At 37.8% G+C, this 15,125-nt stretch overlaps 1 protein-coding gene across 2 annotated transcripts in view; it reads right to left on the bottom strand.

Annotated features, from left to right (window-relative positions):
- UGGT1 (UDP-glucose glycoprotein glucosyltransferase 1) overlaps positions 1–15,125 on the bottom strand; it is a 123,208-nt gene that overhangs the window by 32,535 nt on the left and 75,548 nt on the right. For both annotated transcript variants that reach the window (XR_009564653.1, XM_030840415.2), the window contains exons 19-25: positions 11,171–11,291; positions 7,627–7,725; positions 6,680–6,703; positions 6,073–6,167; positions 3,944–4,150; positions 3,034–3,165; positions 2,111–2,241 (exon numbers count right to left, since the gene is read on the bottom strand). Coding sequence is in view for 1 of the 2 variants with exons in the window: in XM_030840415.2 (XP_030696275.1) it covers positions 2,111–2,241; positions 3,034–3,165; positions 3,944–4,150; positions 6,073–6,167; positions 6,680–6,703; positions 7,627–7,725; positions 11,171–11,291 (809 nt within the window). In the remaining variant the exon portion in view is untranslated. The remainder of the gene's footprint in view (positions 1–2,110; positions 2,242–3,033; positions 3,166–3,943; positions 4,151–6,072; positions 6,168–6,679; positions 6,704–7,626; positions 7,726–11,170; positions 11,292–15,125) is intronic.

The raw sequence follows: 15,125 nt of genomic DNA, 5'->3' as shown, positions 1-15,125 counted from the left end.
AAGCATTTCCGCTTTCCCCGCCCCTCCTAACTTGATTTCTAACCAAGGAAGATCTTGAACTACATCATGAGACTGAAAAAAATGCTCTAATCTGTTGAATTGAGGATTAATTCCAAGAATGTTAAAATATATTTGAATATATTCGTGAATATATCTGAACTGGAATCAAGCCTATACATTCTCTCATCGAACCAAACAACTCTATCAAATATCTTTTGGTACGTCTCAATACTAACTCTGAATACATATAATACAGGCCATTTGTTTCCTGTGATGTGTCAACATTGTCACAAAATATGTCCAGGGATCCTTGGTTCTGTGGACTGGGATGATCGCCATGATCAAAGAGCCCACAGGTGAGCTCCGCAGGGCTGACGATGGCCTCTTGGCTGCAGGTCTGGGTCACGCTTGAGAGCTGTGGCTGTCATGCACGACCAAGGTGGAGCAGCCCTGGCACTAACAAAAATCTTAGGCAAGCAAGGTCACTCTGAGAACCCTAATAGTTTTAGCATCAATCTTCTGGCAGCCCCACAACTACCTTATTGCCCTAAATTCAACCAGGACAGACCCAGAGCCATCTCTGGTTGGTAAAAGGCCAAGTCTTCTATGCATAGTCTGGCAACTATATAGTCCGCAAGGACTCCCAGGGCCTCCCACGAAGCCTCCACAGAGACAGGGAGTGGTCCAAGGGACACCACACCAAACCTATGCCTATGACACAGTGGCTTCCAATCAGGGGGTACCTCCTGGCCTGCATCAGGGAAGTGTTTCCTAGGCTAAAACAAGGGGCATCACTCAACAACCAATGAGGTAGAAGGAAACCTCTTTATCTGTAGCCCCAGTTTGGGTGAGATGAAAAAGATTCCTTTCCGTATCACACAAAACTTGGCAAAGAGACTACTTTCGCAGCTATCAAAGTCAACGCTTCACTAAGACGTGCTTGTTGGACTCTGCAGCATCACGGGGTATGAAATAGATGAAGAAATAAAACAGAAGAACTTTAAAACTCTATATCTTCAAACGATGCATCAAAGAACACTATCAAGAGAGTGAAAAGTCAACCCATGGAGTGGGAAAAAAATACCTGCATATCATATAGCTATAAGGATTGATATCCAGAATACAAATGAACTCCTACAACTCAACAACAACAAAACAAATCATTAAAAATGAGCAAAGGACTTGCACAGATATTTTCCCACAGATATACAAATAGTCAATAAGCACACAAAAAGATGCTCAACATCACTAATCATTAGGGAAGTACCAATCAAACCACAAGGAGATACCACTTCACACCCATTGGAATGGGTGTTATCAAAAGAACAGAAAATAGTAAGTGTTGGTGAGGAAGTGGAGAAATTAGAACCCTTACGCATTTCTGATGGGAAAGTAAAACGGTGCAGCCCCTGTGGAAAAAGGTATAATGATTCCTCAAAAACTAAACATAACCATACATCCTCCAGCTACACATTCATTTGATATTTAATGCAGAAACCATGTGAATATGACTATGAGCTTCAGTTACACAGCAGGTACACAGACCAGTCAAATATTGATTTTTTTTCCCATTGAGATATAACTCATTAAAATATATAGACTAATAATAACATTGAAAGAATTAAAATAACAACAAAGAACCAACAATAACCAACTCATCATCACTTTTGAAATATGCAAGAAAAAAACCTCATTCTTCCATACTAGTAAATAAAGAAAAAGAAACATTTAACTTGTCTTTTTTTTTCCTGAACAAAATAAAACTGAAAGGTAATTAAAGAGATAATGAGGGAAAGTATTTCTTTACATAAGTATTCTGAGGAAATAAATAAAATCACCTCTCTACTTCTGCATATGTTTGAAATTTTCCACAATCAAAAGTTAAAAAAAAAAATCAAAATGGAGAGAACTAATCCAGTTCTTTAAACAGCTGGCTATAAAATAAATTAACTCATTTCAACAGAAGTATAAATAAACACCTGAATTGAAGAACATTATTATATTTTAAAGCTGGAGATAAAAACATCTTGGAATAGGTAGCATGAGGAAAGTCCAATTAATATAGCCCCTGTGACATGAACTGATTCATTTCTTCTATGGCAAAACTTACACATCTTCTTCTACCCGAAGCTGTTGAATATGAGATTTGATTTTCTGTCCTGAAGTTTTTAAGATGATATTTTCTAGGAGGTGGAAATCGTCTTGATTAAAGAGTTCACTGTCCTCCAGTGGCCCAATGATCTGTGAAGAAGAGCAGGGTGGTCAGTGCTGGAATCAGCGGGCTGCAGAGAAGTCCTTGGTTGTCCTCAGGCTACCTTACAAACCAGATCACTTTACAGACCCGAAACACGTTTACATCTAAGTCAAATCAATGAAAAAAGTGAAAATAAAACCCGAATCAACTCATAGTTATTCACTTATCAATTCCTCAACTACACAGAGTGTATGTAGACTTGAATACTTTACAGTATTTTTACAGTAAGCAAACTCTGAAATGAAATAGCAGTATCATTTTCATTAATTCTCACTGAATATAAATAAGAAAGCCCAAATAGAAACGTAGTGGTAGATATCGGAGATTTCACTCTAAGGGCTAAGAGTTTAAAGTTTGGTATGTCCGCCATAGTCTCATTTCCGTGGCTGCAGATATTTATGAAATAGTCCAAGCATAAACCAATTAAGTTCATACAGACTGCACAAACCATAAACATGGTCCCCACACGGGACGAATACTTTATGAATCACAGGTCTTATGGATTTGGGTTCTGAGAACCACCACACTCTCACCACCTTACACAATGGCAGGACAAAATTAAACAGGAGGAAGGTTTCACATAAGGACGTTTATGTCAAAATGAGCAAACTTCCTTGGAAACAAGGGAGCAGAAATGACCATCAGCACTGCACAAGCCCTAATCACCTTTGGAGAAAGTGGCTCTGTCTGAAGAGTTTACTAGCTTCAGAGGAGAATGCTGCCAAGACTGTTCACTGATCTAATTTGAAGTCAACCTTGTCTCAGGACAAAGTTCTCACCCTTCCATTGCTGATCACTGCCCTCTGTCCCTTCTTCAGCTTCAGGACATCCCTGCAGTACATGGCATGAGACAAAATGAAATCCATTTTGGAAGACTCAAAGACCTCTTTAAAAAGACTGAAATCCATGCCCTAGGAAAGTAATTGTTATTAAGGAAAAGTAATTGTTATTAAGAAAACCATAAAAATGAATAATCATATAAATGTCATAAAATGCTCTTTTAGTGGAATGTAGTGACTAATTTTAATAATTAACACTACGATGTCTCCGTTCCCCACTCTCTCTCCCATTTTTTCCCAACCTCCCACTTATCAAGTAATGCTTATTTCCTTTTCCTGTTCCTTTATGTAATTGTTCAATTGGCAAACTATAATTCATGATACCTTTATTCTGCATTTTAAAATCTTGCTAATTTCAAGAGTCTTTTTTTAACTGAAATATCAAGTACATTCATCATTTTATAAGAAATCTTAAAACTACAAAATAGTCAAAAGTATGTAACATAAATTAATAAAATGGGCTTATGTTGGAAATACATCAAGAGCACATGAGCCTCTAACTCATTAAGTAGCTTCAATCTCTATAAACAAATATTTTTCTTTGTTCTACAAACAAATCAAATATTATCTGTCTTTTAAAAACTTACAAAACCAATGGCTTTGTGCTTAAAACATATATAAGCTTATATCATGCACATCTTGAAGCCTAGCAAGTTTAAAAGTAATAAGGGGAATATGGCAGAATTGTTATTTCTTGGTAAGACCCTTCCAATTAAAAAAAAAAAAATCATCTGAGCTCAGAACTAAAATCACAAATCCTGATCATCAACAGGAATAGGACACATCAGCCCATGGGAATGGACTTCTGAAATAACAATACAAGGCAGCCTCGTGCCACACACAGACTTACGCCAACGGAGAACTCCCCAATGTCAGCTCCTGCAGCCAGCGCCTCTGCAGTCTCCTCCTTGGCCATTTTTGTGATGAAGTTCTTAGCAGAGTTGGAGGTCTGTGTTTGGAGGGCTGCCCAGATTGCTCTGGAGACCTGAGTTTTCTCATAACTTATATCTTCACTAGGATTATTGATCATGCTTACTCTAACATTGTTACTGGATTTCTATTTACAAAAAGGGAAATAAGAGTTATATGGTAGATGCCTTGAATTTAAAAAGCAGCATTAACATCAGTCATATCCCATAAGTAGCAAGTAACACTTAAGTCTTTGGTAGTTCTCCTCTGCATACAGAGTAAAATTAAAATGCTATAATCAGGCATTCAAACCCCTGCATGAACTGGCCCCCAGCCTACCTTTTCAACTTCATTTCTTACCATCCCTGTAAATACAGCATACATTACAGACCATCAGAGTCCCGTATTTCCCCAACACATTTTGCATTCTTCTAATGCATGTTATGCCTCACATTGGTATGTGAACCCCAGCTACACTCATCTTCATTTCCTTAAGTCCCAACCCTCTTGAAGGGCTCTGCTCAGACCCTTCATTCACATGGCCTTTCCAGTTCTACTAAAAATTAATCTCTTCTTGGGTCAAGAGTCAAGAATCCATGTGGGAGAAGATATCTGGGGCCCACAAAACCAAAAAAGGGCCATGAGCAACATAAATTCATACTTATGTGTATCTAAAAACATGTACAAGAGTATTCACTGCAGCATTCTTCTAGCCCCAATCTAAAAACAACCCAATTGTCCATCAAACAGACTAAACAAACAAAACTTTGTGGTACAGCCATATGATACAATACTGCACAATGAAAAAGAACTAACTACCACTACCTGTAATAACAGGGGTAAATCTCCAAAATGTTGAGTAAAGAAACCAAACACAAACAAGTACGTATTATAAGAGTCGATTTAACTAAAGTAAAAAGCAGGCAAACCTAGGATGTGAGAAGAGGGACGGGGAGGGCTAGTGATGCGGCCACAAGCAGGGGCGTGCTTTTAGGACTTCGGTAATTGTTTCTGTACCTGCGTGGTGGTCACATGGGTGTGTTGACTCTGTGACACTACATCCTATTGATTTGTGCATGTCTTTTGAACCTATATTTTACTTCAATTACTCCCTCCCTGTTCTCCCACTTTTCACCACTTGAGCATTTGTCAATTTGAGTTAGAGTGCGTTATACGTGTATCGTCCTTCGCCTGGACTACTCCTGATACAACTGACCGCACCATCCAGTCTTCCCTTAGACAATAAAGACACTCAGCACATCAGTGAAGCTGAAATCACCTGGATATTTCAGTAAGCCTCCTTGGGACACAGAGTGGCAAGGGGACACAGGAGGGGTGTGAAACTTGGAGGAAGATCCAATCTGAAACCGCTCAGGAAAAGGAAATGTAACATCTCTCTCTCTGACAATGACAATCTCGAGAAGGGTTGATTATTTTTCAACCGTTCACCACTGCCCATTCACTCCACTTCTACAGTTTATATGCTGCACAACTTTCAGACCACCCATATGTGCATCCCTCTGCATGCCTACACCTACTTCTATTATACACGTGCTAATGTGCCTCTGTGGTATTTCTCCCATATCTGGACCTCTCTCAATATAAGGACCCTGTCTCTCCCATACAATATACAACACAAACTTTGCAGCATCTGCAGCAAGAACATGAACAGTCATACAATAAAAACTTGTCTATGATGACGATCTTATTATTTTTTCCTCTAAAAGAATCTATTCCTGGGACTTCCCTGGTGGTCCAGTGGTTAGGACTCTGTGCTTCCACTGCAGGGAGCCCGGGTTCAATCCCTGGTCAGGTAACTAAGATCCTGCCAGTTGCACGGCACAGCCAAAAAAAAAAAAAAAAAACTATTCCCTTACATAAAGCCAGAATATTGCAGTCTTCTCTGTTTTCTCACTAGCTGCCAGACCTCTGAAAAAACAATGCTTCTTTCCCTCAAGCACCAAAAAAGCAGGATCCAGCCTCCCCACCAGAACATTATCAGCACACATACGCCCATGAAGATAACTGCAGCCTCAAACAAAGATACGGAATGAAGCCGTAGATACTCGCCTGATGTTTAATAGCATCATACAATAATTGCCTTCCAGGAGGGCTATCAAAATCCCCAACAATCCAAAAAGTTACTGGCCTAATAAAAGAATCATCTGTAGAAGAACAAAAACAACATATTGAGTGGGAGGGGAAAAAGCACATCCTATGTTTCAATATTGCTATTAAGCCAAGTAATTTCTGAAAACCATGCAAAAAGTAAGAAAATGACAAGTTTAATAAAGATACAAAGCAGAAGTTTTGAAACTCTGATACTAGAATGAAAGCAGGGTAACCTTCCATGCGGCTTAGTTAAAAACTAAGAACATGCACTTATTAGTTCTATTTTGATTTGGGAATCTGTTAGCATGTAAAATGAAAAGAGTCTTTGAACGTGTGGATAACATATTATAGTCTTTAATCATATTCGTTTATTAACTTTCTAAAATATAATTCTTGGCAAACATTTATACACAGAATTTATCTGCATTGATAAATTATCTGTTACCCACACGTTACAGAAACATCCCAATAAAGTGTCAATAAATTCTGAATTACAGTGGTGCCTGAAACCACATAAGATAATTAGTTAACAAAAGGAATAGAACATTCTGAAATTTAAAGTTACCATAGATTTCCTTGGAGGACATTCCTGGACAAAAGTAAAGGAAAAAGAGTAGAAGAAAAGAAAATGTCATTTCTCTAATTAATGCCAACTGTAAGAGTCAAATTTTAAATAATGCCCAACATCACCTATGCTTCTTTTCGCTCCTTAGTCCCATTAGGGTTACAGCACTGTTCCAAGACCCCTCAGAACCAATTTCTTTGAGGAAACAAATGGAGCAATTGCCTGTACTTAAACATATATCTGGGAAACCAGAAATTCTCTCTGGGAGAAGACCACAGTAGATAAAAATAGCTGCCTTAGGGACTTCCCTGGCGGTCCAGTGGTTAAGACTCTGCGCTCCCAATGCAGGGGGCACGGGTTTGATCCCTGGTCAGGGAACTAAGACCCCACATGCCACATGGTGCAGCCAAAAAAAAAAATAGCTGCCTTACATGACAGTCAGTGCTCTGAAAGGGTAATAAGTGTGACCAGAGGGGAGAAGCACCCGTCTGCCGTTAAGAGGGTATCATTTTACACAATTTTAATCTGAATAAATAACTCTGCATCAAAATCAGTTTAAAAACGTGCACAAGGATTTCTTGTACCAAGCTGATCTTATAAATCCTAAAAACAATTAACCCAATATTGTCATTGAAGAGACAAGTCAAACCAATTTTCAATCCGTTAACCCATTTTTACATCATAATTCTTTTTCCATTTTGAACCATGAAAAAAATTTTCTTTTTACCTTTAATGTCTATATAAAATTTATAAAGACAACATCTGAATTTTCAAATATATATAAAAAATTAAATTTTAAACAGATATCTTCTAGACTCAAATAATTATACAAAGTAATAAAAGAAATTATGGAATCTCCCAACAGACACTAAAAATTAAGGTTTTTGTAAATATTAAAAAAAAAAGGAGAAACAAGTTGAATCCAAGGTAAGCCTAAAATGTATTACCTTTCTTGGTCAGATAATTCATACTATTGGCTATAGCAGCAGTCTTGCCTTGGGAATCCAAGACGGTAAATCTAGCATAATCATCCACAAAAAAGTTATCTGAAAGAAAAATTAAAGTAGATTTATAATTAATATGCCTAAATTCAATCTAATGTTAATATTCAATTGATAATCTCATTTGACCATAATATACACTTTAATAAAATGCATGAGCGAAATATAGTTTCAAGTTTATTGAACAAGTTCACAACATGACCCACCCCATTAATCACATTTTAAGACACAAATAGAAAATGTACACATCTCACACATAACTCTCAGATATGTGTTTGTCAGTTTGATGGTTTAAATTTATTCTATTCCCACTCTTTTCACTTTACACCTACAGGACGATCTTTTAAAGAGACACTCTTAACTTCATCTCTCCTCTCCATAGTCCATCCCCATAGTAAACTCTTCCCTTTCCTATTTGGGGGTAAGAGGGGATGAATGGGAGAGAAAATATTAAAAAAAACTCTTGTTTTAGTTATTTCACATCTACCAAAGTAACATTTTTAACCTTAACAGAAACAAAAGGTCATTTTCAGATATGTTTCTTTCCTGATTAGTGCCTATGGGCAATGCTCTTATTAATCATTTCCCCCTCAGATAACTCTTGCTAAAATTCCAGTTTCATCAAGTCATTCCCTTGCTCTCAATACTTTGTAATTTCTTCCTACCTGCAAACTGGTCTCCAGCCTGGTATCATAAGCCCCTTCTGTATCTCCAGCAATCTTCCCAGGCCTTTGCATTATTTACTCCCCAATACAAATGCCCCGTTTCTTGCAATGTCCTCCACCCTCCCATGTATTTGTCTGTCCACCCACTAACCCGTCTATCCTTTCACTCAACAAAGCACACCAAGGGCCTGTTCAGTCAGTCGTCTAGCAAAGGTAAGCAATGGTAAATAAGACAGACACTGCCCATGACTTCATGTAGCAGAGGGGAGGAAGCACCATGGCCTTAAAACTGAGTCGCCAGACAGCAAAGGCCAAGAGCAGCGTAGATGATGGAGCTATGACAACTGGGTTAGGAGGATGCCAGCTGCTCTTTCACTGGGAGCTCCAAAATGCTCACCAAGCAAACTGCATCCTTGCCACTGTGGAGTAGCATCATTTCACAGCTGAGGACTGTAACACTCAGTGGAGAACGATACCCAAACACAGAACTACTTTTATGGTCCTTATTCATGAGTACTGCAAAGGTAACTCTTTACAATTTAATTTAAAATGATGGAAACGACAAAAACTCAGGACAAAAATTCATAATACTGCTTGCCTTGCTCTACTAATACTTCTGGTAAAAAGCACTTTCTTACTACTTTCTTTTTCAAATATAAGCATACATGTGCATTTTTCCTCTGCCTATTTTAAACATTTTCTTCTGCCTGAAAGGAAAGGAATTTAGTTTCAAGTAGAATAGGGGTAGTTGCAATAAAGTAACAACCATAAACAGATCTATATATTCACTATATTCAACTACAACAACAAATACACTTGGTTTTGACTTCACCATTACACATATCCTTTCCTCCCCAGTGAGATTTCCTGAGCAAGTGGTAACTCTACTGTATTTCCAGCAGTTTGTTAAAGTGGCCTTAAGAGTCTCCAGGAAGGCAAAAGGAACAAATTGTACCTGGGCTTAACCTCTTAAAAAGGTATTCTTGGGCTTCCCTGGTGGCGCAGTGGTTGAGAGTCCGCCTGCCGATGGAGGGGACACGGGTTCATGCCCTGGTCCTGGAAGATCCCACATGCCGCGGAGCGGCTGGGCCCGTGAGCCATGGCTGCTGAGCCTGCGCGTCCGGAGCCTGTGCTCCGCAACGGCCACAACAGTGAGAGGCCCGCGCACCGCAAAAAAAAAAAAAAAAAAAAAAAAAGGTATTCTTGTGGAAACAACCTAAACACTCATCAACTGAGGCACAGATAAGCAAAGTGTGGCCTATCTATACAATGGAATATGAATCAGTCATAAAAAGGAATGAAGTCCTCCAGAACTGTCAGACAATGAAGTTATATTTATGTTTGTGATTTATGATATTTATTATCTGAAAAACAGAAAAAGGAATGAAGTTCTGAGACAGGCTACGACATGGATGAACCTTAAAAACTTTATGCTAAGTGAAAGAAGCCAGTCACAAAAAACGTCCAATTATATGAAATATCCAGAATAGAAAAATCCATAGAAACAGAAACTTAATTAGTGGTTGCTGAAGGACAGGAAAAGGGGGAAATGGAGAGTGACTACATCATTTCTTTTGGGGGGGATGATAATGTTCTAAAGTTAGTGTGATGCTCACACAACTTTGAGACTGTGCACTTTACAACTGTACACTTTGAAAGGTTGAGTTTTATGGCATGGACACCAGGGGTCACCAATCCCCGGGCCATGGACCAATACCGGTCCATGGCCTGTTAGGAGATGGGCTGCACAACAGGAGGTGAGTGGTGGGTGAGCCAGCGAAGCTTCATCTGTATTTACAGCCATTCCCCATCGCTCGCATTACCGCCTGAGTTCCGCCTCCTGTCAGATCAGTGGTGGCATTAGATTCTCATAGGAGCACAAACCCTACTGTGAACTGCGCACACAAGGGATCTAGGTAGCGCTCTCCTCATGAGAAACTAATGCTTGATGATCTGAGGTGGAACTGAGGCGGTGATGCTAGCGCTGGGGAGGGCTGCAAATACAGATTATTATTAGCAGAGAGGTTTGACTTGCATGGAGACCATAAATCAACTGCTTGCAGACTCATATCGAAACCCTATCAGTGAGTGGCAAGTGACAATTAAGCTGCATCTGGTGGCAGGCTTTAAGTCAGAATCCGACACTTACTTTAGTCCATGCGTAGCCCAACCCACACCAAGCTCAGGGCTTCCACTGATTCTGCATTATGGTGAGTTGTATAATTATTTCATTATGTACTACAATGTAATAATAATAGAAATAAAGTGCATAATAAATGTAATGCACCTGAATCATCCCGAAACCACCCCCCCCACACACCCTCGGTCCATGGAAAAACTGTCTTCCATGAAACTGGTCCCTGGTGCCAAAAAGGTTGAGGACCGCTGATGTACACTATTTCTCAATGAAGCTTTATTTGTTAAAAAGGCATTCTTAAGTTCTCAGAGTATAGCTACCTGAGATATTTGTCGACGTTATCACTGACTGACTGCATAATGAGAAAGAAGATAGCTGCTTAAGAGCTTCAGGACTGTAAGAAAGTCAACAATCTAGGTCCACTCTTACCATCTAATGCCTACATTTAGTTGGCATTTAAAAGGCACTGAATATCTTTCAAAGTTTACAAAGATTTATCCAGGAAGAATTTCTCTCCTTTTGGAGGAAACTCTTGTGAATTTAGAAGCTCATATAATGAACTCAAGGTGAAGGAAACTGTGTCACAACCTTGGGTTATCAGAAATTCTGAACATTACAATCCAATAAATGCAAAAAGTCTGAAAGACAAATCAAAAAGGCCCCAAATTGTTCCTGAAACACTCCTTACTTGTTGCCGTTAAATCCAGGTATTCTCGCTCAGCTGTCAAAATCCTAGAGTTGATTCGGGGAACAACATTTGGCTGATTCATGATGTATTCTACCACATCTTGATCATGGGACAGTTCACCCTAGAGGAAAAAAAAAAGAAAACAGGGTGTGGGTGAGATGCACATTAAACAAATATGATCAATAATAATTTATTAGGACCTAAAAATCATTAACTTTATAGTATCTTCTTATGTACTGATAATAGCTAAAAATAGAAGTTACCACGTTATAGGGTCCTGTCAGTGCCAAGCAAGGTACTGTATGTACGGTATCTCTAATCCATTCAACAATGTGAGGAAGATGTGGTACCTATTTAAGAAAGGTTATGAAGAACCTAGGGGTAAGACAGGTATAAAGACACAGACCTACTAGAGAATGGACTTGAGGATATGGGGAGGGGGAAGGGTAAGCCGTGACAAAGCGAGAGAGGCATGGACATATATACACTACCAAATGTAAAATAGATAGCTAGTGGGAAGCAGCCACATAGCACAGGGAGATCAGCTCGGTGCTTTGTGACCACCTAGAGGGGTGGGATAGGGAGGGTGGGAGGGAGGGAGACGCAAGAGGGAAGAGATACGGGAACATATGTATATGTATAACTGATTCACTTTGTTATAAAAAAAAAAGAAAGCTTAAATAACTTACTCAAAGTCACAGAGCTAATGAGAAGTGAATATGAAATGCAAACCCATGTTTATTTGATCTCACCACAGAAACAAACAAGCTCTAGAAATTAGTTGAAGAGTTAATACAAGCAAAAATCCATCCTGAGATCTACTCAGTTAGCTTCTCTCTAAAGAAGAAAGCCAAATTAATTCTCTCAGGCGTTAATATATTTAAAAAAAAAAAAATCACCCCAAGCCTTTTTCAATCTCAGGCATTTCAATCTCAAGTAATCCTACATTTCCAGAGTCACAATTACACTGGGGGAGAAGAAATCATTAACTAAAGAATTAATTAAAGAATCATTAATTCTTCCCTTTATACTTCTCATATTATAGAAATACTTGTACTGCATGAGGGTGATCTAATGTAAACGGCTGTGGAAACTTGCAAGTTTTTCTCACTTAATATATTTCATACAAAACCATATTTCAACATGATTTTCAGGGGGAATAGATGTGAATCAAATATACACAATCAAGTCTTAAATATTCCACTCAGGCATCTTCTGTGGCTACTTATCTCAAGAACAATAACTCACAAATTCTCAAACTATAAGCCAATAATGAGCATATGTGCCAACCGCATAATTCAAAAGACTTACAAAGGTAATCGATGACTTGCTATAGAGGTAAGCTCATGTATAAAACTTTGGTCTCTATTATAAGCCTGAACTGATTCCAATAAAAAGCCTAACTCAAGGAGGCAATCTGGCAAATCTATCAAAATTTTACATGTACATACCTTCTAATGCAGCTCACCTACACACACATACACACGCACACACAGTGGTTGTTTCCAGAAACAAAAGATGAATGGCAGGGGAACAGGAACGAATAAATGACAGTTTCTCTTCATTTATACCTCTATACACATTTTGAATCTCACACTATCTGCATATCATATGCTCTTATATATAGTGAATTTAGTGCAAAATTTTAAATGTACATTATTACCCTTTGACACAGTTCCAATAATTGGTATTTCTCAAAAAATTACGAAGTACAAAGATATACATATTAGAAGATTCACTGACCATTATTTACAAAAGTGTACATCTACAAGCAACGTCCAACATTAAGGGATAAAGTAAATGATTATTCATTCTTAAAAAGGAATAGCAGCAATCTAAAAGTTTTAAGACAGAGTTATGTTCAGAAATGCAGTGCTAAGATATATTCAATTAGAAAAGTAAGCTAAAAAGCTGAAAAATGCACATATACATATATATAAATCAATATGCAGAGACACACAGAAATAGTTCTCTAGGGATGAGGGTAAGAACTTTCATTTTTACGTTATATAATTGAGTATTTCCCAAATTTAGTATTTTCTAAATATGTGTGGAAGCACATATAACTTTTGTCATAATATTTAAATTCTTATCTAGCCAAACCCATTCATTTCATGTTTCATTCCTGGAGCTCCATGAAGAACAAATTCCTTAACGAAACTACTGGGACCTATTCTTATTCATGAGGAGACATGCAACCGAATTCGGCCAGTATTTTTTTGTGTGTGTCTAAATGCATTAACAGTCAGCACAAGAAATAGCTTCTTTCAAAAATACTGCTTGTTTTTTTTTTTTTTAAACAAATGATGCTGGGAAAACTGGACATCCACATGCAAAAGAATAAAGTGAGACCATTACCTCACAGCACACACAAAAACTAACTCAAAATACATCAAAGACATCAACATAAGAGCTAAACCATGAAACTTTTAGCAGAAAACATTAGGGAAAATCTTCATGACACTGAATTTGACTATGATTTTTATGATATGACACCAAAATCACAGGCAACAAAAAGAAAAAAGAGGTAAATAGGACTTCATCAAAAACTAATTTTAATACTTTAAAATTAATATTTAAAATATTATGACAAAAGTTATTTGTCATAACTTTTGTCATAATATTTGTGCTTCTACACATATTTAGAAAATACTAAACTTTGTATATATAAATTGTATAAAGTAAAAATGAAAATTCTTCCCCTCATTCCACTCTCTAGAGAAATATTTCTGTGGTCTCCATGTATATTGATTTTTTTTTTTTTAATTTTTTGGCCACGCCATGCAGCATGCGGGATCTTAGTTCCCTGACCAAGGATCGAACCGACGCCCCCTGCAGTGGAAGCTCAGAGTCTTATCCACTGGACCGCCAGGGAAGTCCCATATTGATTTATACATAGGTATATGTGCATTTTTCAGCCTACCTTTCCAGTTGAATATACCTTAGCTCTGCATTTCTGAACATAACAACTCTATTCAATACTTTTAGAATGCTGCATAATATTCCTTTTTACAAATGAACAGTAACATTTATTTCATCCTCTAATGTTGGACGTTACTTGTAGAAACTTTCGTGAATCAAAGGACACCATCAAGAAAGTGAAAAGAGAACTGACAGAATGGAAGAAAATGTTTGCAAATCATATGTCTGATAAGGGATAAATATCCAAAATATATAAAGAACTCCTACACTTCAACATCAATTTAAAAAAAAACCCATTTTGAAAATGGGCAAAGGACCCAAACAGACATTTCTCCAAAGAAGATATACAAATGGCTAATAAGCACCTGAAAAGATGTTCAGTCTCATTAGTCCTTAGGGAAATGCAAATCAAAACCATAATGGGATACCACTTCACACCAATCAGAATGGCTATAATCAAAATGACAGAAACTAAGAGGTGCTGGTGAGGACGTGCTATGGAAAACAGTTTGGTGGTTCCTCAAAATGTTAAACACAAAATGATCCAGCAATTCCACTTCCAGGTATATATCAAAAAGAATTGAAAGCAAGGACTTGCAGATAATTGTATAATTGAACTAAATGTTCACAGCAGCATTATTCACAATAGTCAAAAGGGGAAACAACCCAAATGTCCATCAGCATTTGAATGAATAAACCAAATGTGGTATATACATCATTTAATCTTAACAGGAAGGAAATTCTGATACATGCTGCAACACGTATGAACCTTAAAATAAGCAAAACACAAAAGTGACACCGTGTGATGCCACTTACATGAAATACCTGGAATAGGCAAACGCATAGACACAGAAAGTAGAATACTGGAATCGCAGTAGGAAAAGTTACCTTTATGACATTTAACTTGCCCTATTACTATCTACTTGTCCCCAGCTATGCAGGAGCCTTGAAAACCAACAGCCCTGCTATAGAGGTGAAAACCAGCAGACTAGGAAAGTCTAGCATTCTCTTTATTTGAGCGGAATCAGACCTT

The sequence above is a fragment of the Globicephala melas genome, chromosome 7 (assembly GCF_963455315.2).
Source record: "Globicephala melas chromosome 7, mGloMel1.2, whole genome shotgun sequence".
NCBI classification, from domain to species: domain Eukaryota; kingdom Metazoa; phylum Chordata; class Mammalia; order Artiodactyla; family Delphinidae; genus Globicephala; species Globicephala melas.
This window is presented reverse-complemented; position numbering and strand designations above follow the sequence as displayed.